The sequence below is a fragment of the Symphalangus syndactylus genome, chromosome 5 (genome assembly GCF_028878055.3).
Source record: "Symphalangus syndactylus isolate Jambi chromosome 5, NHGRI_mSymSyn1-v2.1_pri, whole genome shotgun sequence".
NCBI classification, from domain to species: Eukaryota; Metazoa; Chordata; class Mammalia; order Primates; family Hylobatidae; genus Symphalangus; species Symphalangus syndactylus.
Genome location: NC_072427.2, coordinates 6395886 through 6410032, shown reverse-complemented (window position 1 = coordinate 6410032; position 14147 = coordinate 6395886). Strand labels below are relative to the sequence as shown.

Here is a 14147-nt window from a genome sequence, read left to right as displayed (position 1 = left end):
AAACAGGATCCTGGTATACAGAAAGGACATTGACGGAAAAACTGGTGAAATCTAAATGTATTTTACTTAATAGTATTGTACCAAGGTTAATTTCCTGGTTTTCATAATGGTTCTATGGGCATGTAAGATTTTTTTTACTTTTGTTTTTTATTTTTTGAGATGGAGCCTCACTCTGTCACCCAGGCTGGAGTGCAGTGGTGCAATCTCAGCTCACTGCAACCTCCGCCTCCTGGGTTCAAGCGATTCTTCTGCCTCAGCCTCCCAAGTAGCTGGGACTACAGGCATGCGCCACCATGACTGGCTAATTTTCGTATTTTTGGCAGAGATGGGGGTTTCACCATGTTGGCCAGGCTGGTATCGAACCCCTAACCTCTGGTGATCCCCCTGCCTTGGCCACCCAAAGTGCTGGGATTACAGGCATGAGCCACTGTGCCTGGCTGTGTAAGATGTTAACATAACAGGAAGTTGGGTGAAAGGCATATACTATTTTTTGTAAGTTTTAAGAGTTACAATTGTCTTACAACAAAAAGTTAAAAAATAACACAATTTTTTAAAAAGGATGGGGCAACTCTACACTAGTACTGACCAACTCCAAGACACACACACACACACACATCCAGTAAAGACGTGTGGAATGTATGAATGGGATTAATACTTTCATCAGTAAACCAATGCCTGGCAAACTAAGCAGTCACCAAGTCCAGACATCATAGAAGTGCTTTATCACGGTTGTCTCCTTCCTACCCACATCAGCCTTGTGAGACATACACCTCCTATTCCCATTTTACAGATGAGGAAATGGGTGGACCTGTCCTAACCCAGAACACAGGCTCCTTCCCACTGGTCACACTACCTCTCCATCAGTCCCCAATCTCCTCTTCCCGCTTCCCCTGCAATCATGCATTCTCGGTGTGAGTGTCCATCCTCTCATCTGCAGTGAGATGGGGCGCTCTGTGCTCAGCGACATGCCGCTCCCTCCGCCTGCAGAGTTCTCCCTGGAAACACCGCTGGGCAGCACGCCCCTGGGCTTCAGCGAAACGTGGTGCACCAGAACAGGGTGGAAACACACAAAGGGCAGCTGCCCAGGCCACATCAGGAGTGGGCGTACCAAGACCTCCTCTCCCACTCCCGCCCCCAGTGGCAGTGCTTGAGTTGCGGCGGAAAGTCACAGTCCATGCACGTGGCAAGGAAAATGAAACAGCTCTCTGGTTCTAGCATTTGTCACCTCACTGGCCACGCTTACGGTTTGGCAAGAGTCATCCCCAGCATGTTTTGCTGCAAAGTTCCTCAAGGGGCTGCATGATGAGCCAGCACCAAGCACGCATCCCTGGAGCACTGTGAAAGGCGGGAAGGCCTGAGCTGCTCAGATGGCACCACTGCTCATGTACGCAAGCCTTCGCCACTTTTCTTCAACTGCTGGTGTCCCCATCAAGGACTGCGAAGGTCATGCTGCTGTTCTCTTGCCTCATCCTCTCTGGGCATCTGCTGAGGGTTTGGAGGGCAGCTCTCACTCAAAATGATACTGAATGAGATGGTTATATAAAGTCTATCAAAAATATGCTGCTGATAACACAAGCCAAGAGAGAGAAAATAAATGCTAAGAGCTGGATGAAAAAGTGACTAATCCAAATTTTCCACACACACTACTGCAGTGTGAAGTCTTCCCCGGGCCAGCATGCCAGCCCCACTCCTGGAAGGCTTCCTGAGTCCTGGGAGGGCTACTCCTTCCATGTTCCTGAGGGCTACAGAGACCGTCACCTGGCTGGGGTTGGGGGCTGCCGGGTGAGGGTGGGGCCCAGGACTTCAGCTGGCAGTGGGGACAAGAAAGAAAACTCACAACTGGCATGGTGTGGAGGGCTCTCTGAAAAGGCAGTCTACTGTAAACTTTCAAACACTTCTGGAAAATTTGGACCATCTGCTGCCAAAGTCCAATGGCTCTGAGAGGCTGCAGATGCCGGACAGGAAGCGGAGACTGAGACAGGCAAGACAGCTTTCAGCCTGGCATCCAAGTCCACGCACTACCGTGCAGCCCTGTCTGAGAGGGGCAGGGCCAGGCTCCGGGACCCGGCCAGCCACCCATTCTGGCCACGTCCACCGGCATTAAAGGGACAGACCTCATTTAGATGAGCAGTTTCCTAACTAAGTTGAATGGAAGAATCTCCGGGGAAGTTGTACAGAAAGACAGATACCTGAAACCCATCTTCCTGAAGACTTTTAAGACAGAAAATCTGGAGTAAGACACAAAAACTTCTAACAGTCTCTGGAGGACTCTAGCAATCCACCAGGTTTAAAAACAACTGGCATCAGACAAACTTTGTTGTCCCAAGGTGGAATTTTGACACCCCAAGCATCTCTCTAGCCGTAAGATGCCCATGTGAATCTCTGCAGGACGTGAGATAGGAGAGAAGCCTGGAGACTGGGATTTTGCCCGGGAGAGGTACTGGACACTGGAAAGCAATTCCTGGGGGTTCCAGGCTCCCAGAGTACCAGGAGAGATGGTGAGGAAAGCACAGGGAAAGATATGGGAAGGGACAGGCCTATGTGATCTCAGCTAAACAGTGTCTCCTCCCATCCCTCTGGCTCCAGGCGACAAGGAGGCAGAGAATGGACGCTACCTAACGTTTACTGAGTGTGTGCTACATGCTAAGTGCCTTAATTCACTTACTACTAACTCTCATGACTTCACAATGATGGATAAGTAGAGTTTCTATTCCCATTTTGCAGATGAGAAGACTGAGACATAGTGAGACTAGGCAACCTGTTCAAGAAGAGGCAGAATGGTGCCCTGGGCAGCCTGACTACAGAGCCCTTCTTAGGCACTGTGTGACATAGAAAGCATCTCCACGCTGTACCAAAAGGCAATTAATGAGAAAAGAGAAAGGAGGGAATATTAGGTAGAAAAAATTGTCTAAGACCTCCCAATGCCTATGACCAGTCTAGATCCTGTCTTCCTGAAATGATTGGCTGACAGCTTTGTGCTCAATAATATTCTTAAACAACGGCATAACATGCACACCTCGGGTTCTTGTGAATGCTATGACATACAGGCACATATATGCTCGTGGCAACTAACAAGAAGAGTGTACATCTCTTCCAAGCACTACTGTGTGGCAGCCACGCCTGGGCTTTGGACCCATGATGGTGGAATGCACTCCTGGGAAGCAGTAGGGAAAGGGTGGGTGGTCATTACACAGCACCTTTCAACTGAAAGCCTCCAGGACCAGGGTGGTGGTGATGGGGCAGATGAACACCTCTCTCATGTCAGAAAGCTGTGGGACTTTGTGAGGCAGGGATCATGGTCAGGACAGTACCCTAACTGCACCCTTTCTTGCTCCGTCTCTAGCAGCAATACACACTCTTCCTTTCAGCTGACAGTGCCTGCATTGGGCCTTCTCACCCTCTGCTTCACCTGGAAGAATATCTGAGCTTAAGTAGCTTGAAAGTGTTGTTAAATAGCAACTTTCCTTTGCAGTGACTTTGCTGACAGACAGGAGAAACTTGTAATCATAAAAAAGACTGATTGGGCTAATTGCATGAAGTTTATTTCCCCTTTCTAATAAATATTTACCATCCAATGTTTATAACTTTATGTTTGGACTTTCTTGAAATGCTTTATTGAATTAAAAACATCACATTACCATTGGCTAAAAGAAGAGACAGCTGTATTTGCCAATAACTTTTGCAACAAATGCCAGCTATTGATGCCAATTTTTTTTCTAGTTCATATTTCCATAGACAGCTTTGAACCTTACAATACTAGCATTCTGCAGACAGACATTCAGTGGTGATAGTGTGGGGGCCTCCAGAGTCCTAAGCATTAACATGCACTGTATTTTAATTTTTCTCAGTTCTCTGGTATGCAAATGTTTGAGGAACCAGCAACCTGGTTAATATTTGAAGCCTAGACTGCTCCTAAAGCAATTGCAGAAATGCTTTTCTAAGGTTATTTACCTACACCTTTGAGTAGGGAAATGATCTTTAAATTGATTGGTCTTAAAACAGCTATGAATTGCGAGTGACAGAAGAACACACAGAGAGGACCAGTCAGAAAGAAGGTCTGCATTTGAAATTCCACCCAGCACCTGGCCATTCTGTGCGTCTGGAGGCACCTGATGGAGCCTTCTCAGGATATGTGGTGAATGCATAATTATAAAATACATAAGATAACCAAGAAAACAATTAAACTGGAAGTGTTTTCAAAATATAAGACATTCTAAATTTGTAATATAGTAATATATGCATTTTTTTGTCAACACATAACAAGATCTGGCCCTGGGTCTACTAACCATCATAATTTTGGTGAAGAGTCTAAATGGTATTTTGAGATGTCAGCCACAACTTACATGGTATAAAAATACCTGATTCCATGGCTGGGTATGGTGGCTCATGCCTGTAGTCCCAGCACTTTGGGAGGCTGAGGTGGGCGGATCACCTGAGGTCAGGAGTCTGACCAGCCTGGCCAACACGGCAAAACCCTGTCTCTACTAAAAATACAAAAATTAGCTGGGCGTGGTGGAAGGCACCTGTAATCCCAGCTTCTCAGGAGGCTGAGGCAGGAGAATCGCTTGAATCTGGGAGGCGGATATGGCACTGAGCCGAGACTGTGCCACTGCTCTCCAGCTTGGATGACAGAGCAAGACTCCATCTCAAAAAAAAAAAAAAAAAAAAAAAAAATCTTTGATTCCTAATCACAGTGGCAGTCACGGGCACGGCTAAGATTGCTGTGCTTTACTGCCAACATTCAGTACGGAAGAGAATACTAACCTCCATTAGAACTTGAAGAAAATGAAAAGTGTAATCTCTCTCCTAACCAGGTTCACCAATTCTTTGAAATCTATCCAAGGACCCTAGGTAAGCAGTCCTGCTTTGGCACAATAACACAGGCGTGTCGATGAGAAACGCCACCCCTGAGACCAGGGAGGCCTCTCCCTCCTGCCAGGGAATAGTGTGGGCTCATCCTGAGGCAGGCAAGCTATTTCCCCTCAGAAGAGGCAGCAGCAAAATGAAAACTGCCCATCACTATATCTAAATCTATCATATATTTGCCCATGAAATTACTACTTCCAGGGCTCTTCATTTCTTTGTGTAGATCCATATTTCCACCTAGCATCATTTTCTGCAGAAGACTTCCTTTAATATTTCTTATAATGTGGGCCTCTTGGTGATACATTTTTTTCAGTTTTCAGAAAAACTGCATTTCACATGTAATTTTGAAAGATATTTTTGCTGGGTATAGAATTGTAGGCTGACAGCCTTTTTTTAGTCCTTTACAATGTGTCCGCATTGTCCTTTCACTTACACTGCTTCTAATGAGTGGTGGACTGTCAGTTTTACCTTTAACTGTATACAACTTATCTTTTTTTCCTCTGGCTCCTTGAAGATTTTCTCTTTTTCACTACTTTCAAACAATTTGATTATAATGAGTATTTTTCTAGATTTCTTCATGTTTCTTGTGAATTAGGAGATGCAGATGCTGCACAGGTGGGCAGGGGAGGGTACCAGATTGTCATCTTAAAGAGGGTAGTCAGGGTAGGTCTCATTGAGAAGTTTATATTAAAAAAAAAAAAAAACAGAACTCAAAAAAGGTGAGAGAATTAGTCATGGAGGTAACTGGGAGAAGAGTGGCAGGGAGGAGGAAACAGCCAGCATGAAGCAACTGTGTCCCTGGTGGGGTCCAAGAAGAAAAGGAAAACCAGTACAGCTGGAACAGAGTAAGTGCAGGGGAGCACAGGGCAGGATGAGGCCCAGAAGGAAGAAAGGAGGGGGCACACACCCACACCAGCAAAGCTGCATTGCAGGGAAGAATTGAGGGATAACAGCATATGTACGCTCTCCTGCCATACCCAACATCAACCACAACACAGTCTTACAAAAGCAGGGAAGGCGCAGACTGTTGATACGGCAGGGCCTGGAGCCCTCAAGTGTGGCACTGTCTTCACCTGGATTTGACTGATACATGTCCCAGGCCTAGGGCAGCATGCCCCAAGTCCTTGGTTCTCAAAGGGTTCACAGGGAAGCATCTGGTCTTCTGCATTTTCTTCCCCAAAAGAGTATGAGTGTGTTGGATAGAGTTCAAATAATCAGTATGTCAGAATGTTCAGTTCTTTGTCCTCCATTTTAAAGTTTAACTTCCTCGTAGTTTCCATAAACAACCTTTTCTACCAGTTTTAATCAGTAGTTCACATCTGTTCCCCTGGTCACCTGCTCTGTCCTGATTCATCCTGGTCACCTGCTTTGACCTGAGTCACCCTGGTCACCTGCTCTGACCTAAGTCACCTTTAGTTCCCTGTTCCTAACCGTCTTTCCTGCCAAACTGCTCACCCCACCACTCTGGCTTATACCCTTGCTCTCTTTAAAATAGCCTATCGGAATTAGCTTAGACTGTGCGGTCCAATCCTAGCCAAAAGGGGAATAACACAGCAGTAGGGGCTACCTGCGTCAGGAATAAGAACCCCTTCCCCTCCCTTGTTCAGGTGTGCTCTCGCCATTCCTCCTTCCATGAGTCACACGTTCTATCTTTTGCTGAGAAAATTCTTTGAGTGCTCGTTCTTCTTTTCGGCACTGAGGAACAAGCATTTGTTTCTAACAATCGTGACATTTTCTCCAGTGTGCACAGTCACTGCTACCCCACGGTCAGATTCCTCTAAAGGAAGTGTCACTAGCCTTGCAAGCAGGACAATCACCACTGACCAGCTGAGGCTGGTGGCCATCACGGGGACTGTCATCCCATCACTCCCCTAAGAAACCCTTTCTGCTAGTTATTGGAGAGGAAAAAACACATTTATTTTATTGCTGGTGAAACTCTCAAGGCAAAAGCAAGCAGGAAAACATATTTTGCAGTTCCTGGGGAGCCCAGGAATAAATGTTCAGCTTCGATGTAAAAGGCACATGGGAAGATCTCACTTGATATGCATTTGGATTTTGAGCTTCTAGGGAGAAAGGAGTCACAAAGCTGAGCGAATTTGCTTGTTGCTCTCTGATTGAATTCCTATAATGAAAAGATGATTCTGAAGGAAAATAAAATACCACATCCCCTGCCTCCTTTCTTTGGGGTCTGTCTTTGAATGACAGTCGCTTTCCTTTCCTCCCTAACAGATACCCCTGGGCTCGCTTTCCAGCCCACCCCTTTCCAGCTGGGTGAGCCTGGCTTGTTTCCTAATCTCTTAGCTTCTATATCCGCATCTGTTAAAATGGGGTTAAAAGCCTTTGCCTTTGGGGTTGCAGTCACGGTTGTGTGTGACAGGGCAAGGACAAAGTCCAGCCTTGGAGACTGTGAGTCCCCAGTACAAGTCTCTCCCTCCCTCTGTCCCTCCTCATCCAACTGGGATGCAAATACTTGGCTCCTAGAAGGGAAAACAGCTCCAGCTCCCACGGAGCAGGCAGTCTCTGCCCAGCCCCCACCCCACTTAATCCTGCCCTGTAGGACCAGCTCAGCCTGGCCCGCCACATCTCACTGGCCCTGCGGAGGACTCACAGTGGGCAGAGTGACCACTCTGTCCCTTGGCTCAGCTGGGCACTATCCACTTCCCCAGCCCCAGTGTCTGGGGCCCTTTCCTCTGCCTGACGTCCTCCTTGGTTATCCCATCCACACAATCTCATGCTGTCTCCACATCATCAAGGGATGCCCTGAAACCTGCTCTTTGCTGGTATCTCTGTACCATCCATGCACTGTAGGGACTGAAGAGGCAGACAGGATGCCTCTTGGCGGGCACTGTGTATGTGCACGAGAGGCTTAACGATCAAGCCACACAGTAGCTCATGGTGAGTTTGGGCACCGCTGCAGGATGCTGGGGACGATCACATCCTAGGGCTCATCACATCTCCCCATGGAGGTGTCCTTCAACCCTGCTGCTGGGGGCGGGAGGTACAGGCATCCAGTGGGAGGCTGACATGGGTGACGGCTTCCCATTAGTCTCTGGAGGGGACCCTCGCAGGCACGCTCCTCAGAGGAATGGCAGGGCAGAACCAGCACTACAGTGCGGATAAACATCCTTTGGGGAAACAGCCAGTAGGAGGCAACAGCCTGGTTTTAAGGAGCTGCCCTTTTTTGCAGCCCCAAAGGTGGCAGGCAATGCCCCACCTGCAGGTTCTCCCAATTTCCTAAACTAACTTAGACAGGAAGCACTCAAGAGGCAGCATCTGTCTCCAGGAGTCCGGGCGAATGGGCACTGGGACCGCATTCTGGAGGCAGCCTGCATGTACCTGTGTGCCTTGGTGCTGCTCCCGAGTGCGTGCTCCAGGAACCTGCCCAGCCATCCACACATCCTCCTTGGGACCAGGTGTGCTTCTGAGTGCCAGTGCTGGAACAGCCCTCCCTCAGGCTGACCACCTGCTGCCTGGCTGCTGAGTTCCACATACCCCTGGCTGGTTCCCCTACTTCTGTCCTCCTTCTCTGCAGGATGGTGCAGGCTCTGCTCCCCTAGCCCTGTCACTGCCAGGGCCAGGGGGACCACAGGCTCCTGGCCTTCCCCTGTGGTCAGGGCCTTCCCTGCCTGCTACACAGATGGCCACCGGCATGGAGACTGCCCTGCCCTGGGTACCCACATGCCCCTCTTGGCACCCCCCACCCATAAAACCAGCCAAGCCACAGACCTTGCTGTTTGCATCATGGTGAAAAAGTGTACACTCGGGGGTGAACGAGACTTGAGTTCAAATCCTCACTCTACTACCTACTAACCAAGCCATTTTGAATGTTTGCTTACTTTGACTTGGTGTTGTCATCTGTAAACCAGGGACAGGATCTCAGGAGCTACGGTGAAGACTAATTGGGATCACACATGTTGGAAGCATTAGTACCAAACACATAGGCATTGCTCAGTAAGTGGTAACTGTTTAATGGAGTTATCATATAATCAATTTATTACTTGTTAAATTTTCCCAATTTGATACATTCAATTTTTTTTTTTTTTTTTTTTTTTTTTAGACAGAGTCTTGCTCTGTCGCCCAGGCTGGAGTGCAGTGGTGCGGTCTCGGCTCACTGCAACCTCCGCCTCCTGGGTTCACGCCATTCTCCTGGGACTACAAGTAGCTGGGACTACAGGCACCTGCCACCACGCCTGGCTAATTTTTTGTATTTTTAGTAGAGATGGGGTTTCACCGTGTTAGCCAGGATGGTCTCGAGCTCCTGACCTCATGATCTGCTCGCCTCGGCCTCCCAAGGTGCTGGGATTACAGGCATGAGCCACCGCGCCCGGCCAATATGCTCAAATGTTTAATAGTTCTAACCCTCTTGTTGATCCATGCAGGGTTTGAAGTCAGGCGACAGTGTCCTGCGTCTCTAGTGTCCTAAGGTTTCCATATTAAAATGTTAGGCTACTGGAGTCAGTAGTAACCCTGAAGCATTCCCCTGCAAAAGTGCCCATGTGGGGGACCTGTGTGTAGATGTGTGCCTGCAATTGCATGTGTAGGTGTGTATGTGTGTACGGCTATATGGGGTGCACATGTGCAAATGCCTGTGAGGGTGTGTTTATGCATGTCTCTGTATGCGAACGTGTGTGTGCAGACACATGTATACGTGTGCTTGTGTGTGTATGTGCATGTGCTGAGTATGAATGCCCATGTCCTCCAGCAGAAGCCAGACCTGCTGCAGGAGGGCTGGATACACGCTCTGTCCCGAGCCAGCCCTCCCACGGGTGCTTACCTCCATGTTTCTGCAGAAGGTGGCATTGGTGCCGAACAGGATCTGGCACTGCTCGTTGGCACTGTAGTGCATGCCCGGCAGCTTGTGCGGGAGGCGTACCGTGTGCTGGCTTCTGGGGTCTGTGACTAGCAAGCAGGTGCTGACTTTTGACCTGAAACAGCCGAGAGGCAAGTTGACTTGCAAATGTGCTGCCTAGGTTTTTGTTTTGTTTTGTTTTTGTTTTTTTTTTGAGTTTTCAGTCACCGAGAAGGAGGCACTTCTATGTTCTTTATGGAAAAAGGCCGCAAGCACTGGACACACAGACTGTGCTTTTTTGCTGTGCATTCCTCTTTTTCTACATGGCCCAATGTGAATCTTCACTCTGAAGGCAGTAAGAACCTGGAGACTCGGGAGGAGCGTAGGAACGACATCCACGAGGCTGATGGACTTTTACTGGGGAGTTTGAAAGCTTTCTTTGATGAAAATGATTTTGGAATAGATTATCGTATTTTCTTGACTATGGCTTTGAGCAAAAACTATCATGAATAAAGAACAAGTACAAGTTAGCCTTGTTTTACTTTAAATAAAATCAAAGTGCCTGTTTCCAACTCTTCAGGTTCTCTTCGACTGCTTGTGGGGCCTCGGCGTCTCACTTGACCACGCTTTCCCTGAAAGCCACTGGCAACACCTGCCGAGAACTTCAGGATTTCAACTCGGGTGGGAGCATTCACTTACTATGAGAGGTGCGTCTCTAAAAGAGTGAACTGAGGGCCGGGTTGAGGGGCTCACACCAGTAATCCCAGCACTTTGGGAGGCTGAGGTGGGTGGATCACTTGAGGTGAGGAGTTCAAGACCAGTCTGGCCCATGTGGGGAAACTCCTGTCTCTACTAAAAACACAAAAATTAGCCAGGCATGGTTGTAGTCCCACCTGTAGTCCCAGCTACTTGGAAGGCTGAAGCACAATTACTGAACTCAGGAGGCTGAGGTTGCAGTGAGCCAAGATAGCACCACTGCACTCCAGCCTGGGTGATACAGTGAGACTCTGACTCAGAAATAAATAAATTAATAAGTGAACTGGGGATTGCGAGGTTCTGGCTCTAAAGGAGGTTACTTACTACAATGCTTTTATTTCTCAATTTCTAAAGGCAGATGGTTTAAGGCAGAAAACCCAGTCACTTGCCAAGATTCTTAAGGAAAGAGCTGCATGAACACAAGACACAGACTGATCCTGGTTTACATCTTCTGGGCTCAGACATACACTACTTGTCACCAGTGGGACCAGTGCTATGTACGTGAGCAAATAAAAACACCCCATCTTGGCCGGGCATGGTAGCTCACACCTGTAATCCCAGCACTTTGGGAGGCCGAGGCAGGGAGATCACCTGGGATCAGGAGTTCGAGACCAGCCTGACCAACATGGCGAAACCCCATCTCTACTAAAAATACAAAAATTAGCCAGGTGTGGTGGCACGTGCCTGTAATCCTAGCTACTGGGGAGGCTGAGGCAGGAGAATCACTTGAACGTGGGAGGCAGAGGTTGCAGTGAGCCAAGATCGCGCCACTGCATTCCAGCCTGGGAGACAGAGTGAGACTCCATCTCAAAAAACAAACAAACAAACAAACAAACAAACCCACCCCATCTTGTGGCCATGACCCTTCTGGGTAAAGCAAAATAACAACAAGGAGCTTACAGCATTCTTAAGATCTGTGGTATCAAATACTCAGTGGGAAGTAGACTACATTAAATGTAACGAGAGCATTTTTTAAGCTGGTTTACCACTGAACAATTTCCCCATGAACAGGGAACGTCGTGAAAAAAGACCCGGGATGGCACCTTTGCCACTACATCCTGAATTCATCGGGTACTTGAATGTGTTACTGGACTGAGAAGCTCCATCTACAGGTAAGACTCGCCAACTCTCTGCCGTCTCCCAGGGTGCATGAATTAACATGTCTAAGTAGTTCAGTGACCAGGGTCTGCACAGTCACTCTGTAAACCCAACCCTGAGGGCTTGACACTAAGAGACCCACACTGTCCACAGGTACAGACTGCGAAGAAGGTCTGAAACCAGATGGCCGATTCTTCCACAGAAATCTGAGAATGGAAGGGTACAGACACCTTCTGGGAAGAAAGTAGCAGTGAGATAAACACAGCCCTCCCCTCCCCAGAGGTGAGCAAGGTGAGCAAACCCACCCCTCAACCCCCAGCAAATTCACTCCCTCTCTAGGGAAACGGCCTTCATCTCCACACCAGGAAATGCTCCATTCTGCAGTGGCCCAGGGGCGCCCCGAGGTGATCACACAGTCACAACCCTGCAGAGGAATGAAATGGGTTTCTTTTCAAGACAGGGTGACTATGTTGACATTTCAGTCCATCGGCAATTACGTAATGATCACCCACTGCGCGCCCATCGCTGGAGCAGATGCGCATGTGGGAGATGTTCTCGCCATTATAGGACACTCTGCGCTGACCGTCTCTTGAGGCTAGATGCAAATCCCAAAAGAGTCATTTCTCCACTTCACACTTGCTGAGACTCCAATACTTTTGTCCTTTGGAAGTACTTCCGATTGCATTAATCCTATAGAATAATTCCAGGACTTACTTGAGGAAGTTTTCAAGGTCATCTCGGCTGCAGGAGGACCAAGAGAGGTCACTTGGGTTCCGGCCTTTCACCCACTCTCCCGACATGATGTGGGACCTGCCAGCGCAAGATGAGTGGTCATCGTCGTGGTTCATGCCCAAGCTGTCCAAGGGGGAGAAGGAGAGAGGGATGCTTATGCTACAGGCTTCTCATTTCCAGGTCCTAGTGCTAGCGGACCATGCTAGGGGAAACCAAGTCTTCAAAACAAAAACTGACGTACGGTGAAAGTGGTTCTCACACAGCAGACCCACAGGCATGCGTTTTCACAGAAATAGAGGGTGAGGATTTGCTTATTTAGTGAATGAAGATAAATTCAGCAAATGACAGACACTAATAGCATTCACTAACAATAAATCAACAAAGTATATTCACTCTGATAACTGTGACATGATAATTCTTAAACTCTAAGCTTCTAATGGTTACACTTGTTTTCTTACATTAAATATTCCAATGTTCATGGTTTAGGTGTTTCTCTTCCTTAGGGATAATTACTGTGCTAAGGGGAATCACTGGGTACCATCCTAGACATTGACTTATAGAATGTTCTGAATCTAAGTCTTCAAACTCATTACAAAGTATGGCTTTTCTATCTTTCACATCTAACAAGATCATACCTGTCACCTTCCCTATTCAGCTCTACCTGAGAGATACCAGGATGCCTGTCTAGGCCTGGAGGGCTCATCACACTGGGAGCTGAACAGTGATCTTAGCTTATTATACACGTGCTCCCACTGGGGTAAGCCAAGACATGCAGCACACAAGATCCAGTGGACCACAGTTTGCTGACCCAGAGTTCTTATGACCCAATGTGTATAAGGATGACCATCTTTCAACAATCTCAGTGGAACAACAAAAAAAGAACACATACTTTCATTCATTCAAAAATATTAGATACTTTCCAAGTGCCAGGTAACGGACCACAAGGAAAAGACCTCAGATCACTGCCAGCTTGGGAGAAAAGATAAACACTGACAGAGATAATGATAAAAGAGGTTTCTAAATTCTGCTCTAGAACCACGTGTTCCTAGCTTGCTCATAGATATCTGACCATCTTCCGTCAACTCCCCTGCTTGGTGCCTAATGGTGGTGTCTCCCCAACAGAAACCCATCCTGTCTTCTCTGCATGCCTGCAGGCCACCCCCACAACCTTTAGCCTACAGAGATGCTCCCCTGGCCAACTCCCACGTGGAGTTGGGTCAGCTAAAGTCACCCATGTCCTTTGGAGGATCCGCTGCCTGGCGCTCATGTGTTCTGGAACTTTGGGCTAGCGGGGCCCTCTCTGATCACCCACACGTGACTTCCCCCATCAGTGGAGGGGGGGCATCCTCACCAATCTTCAGTTGTATTTATTCTTAAACCTACTGATGTCAGTGATACTTGTTATTTCAATTCATACATGTGGTTACATGTTGAGTTAACCAATGAAATATGGGGACAAACACCAAGTTGTTGTTCTCATGAAAACAGATTTAGCCAGTAGCTCAGATAGAAGCTGTCCAACTGGGTGTGGGCAAGACAACTGTGAAAGATGAGGAATAAATCATAAAGATCTGCTCCAAGGCTGCTTCACAAGTCTTTTATAATCCTTTTTATGTGTACACACACCCCCACCCCCCACATGCATACATAAAAGAAACTGGATTCAAACTCTCATTATAGGCATGCTTTGTGTGAGGAAGGTGTGTCCATTTTCACACTGCTATAAAGTGTTTCACACTTGAAAGTGGGCAATTTACAAAGGAAAGAGGTTTAACTGACTCACAGTTCTGCCAGGGAGACCTCAGGAAACTTACAATCATGGCAGAAGGTGAAGGGGAAGCAAAGACCTACTTCAAATGGTGGCGGGAGGGAGAAGCACAAGCAAGGAAAATGCCAGATGCTTACA

General features: G+C 47.7%; 1 protein-coding gene across 1 annotated transcript in view; it reads right to left on the bottom strand.

Moving 5' to 3' along the window:
* Positions 1 to 14147, bottom strand: part of ADAMTS17 (ADAM metallopeptidase with thrombospondin type 1 motif 17) — a 363306-nt gene that overhangs the window by 164604 nt on the left and 184555 nt on the right. Inside the window, exons 9-10 of the mRNA XM_055277066.2 lie at positions 12224 to 12364; positions 9641 to 9791 (exon numbers count right to left, since the gene is read on the bottom strand). Coding sequence (XP_055133041.2) covers positions 9641 to 9791; positions 12224 to 12364 — 292 coding nt within the window. The remainder of the gene's footprint in view (positions 1 to 9640; positions 9792 to 12223; positions 12365 to 14147) is intronic.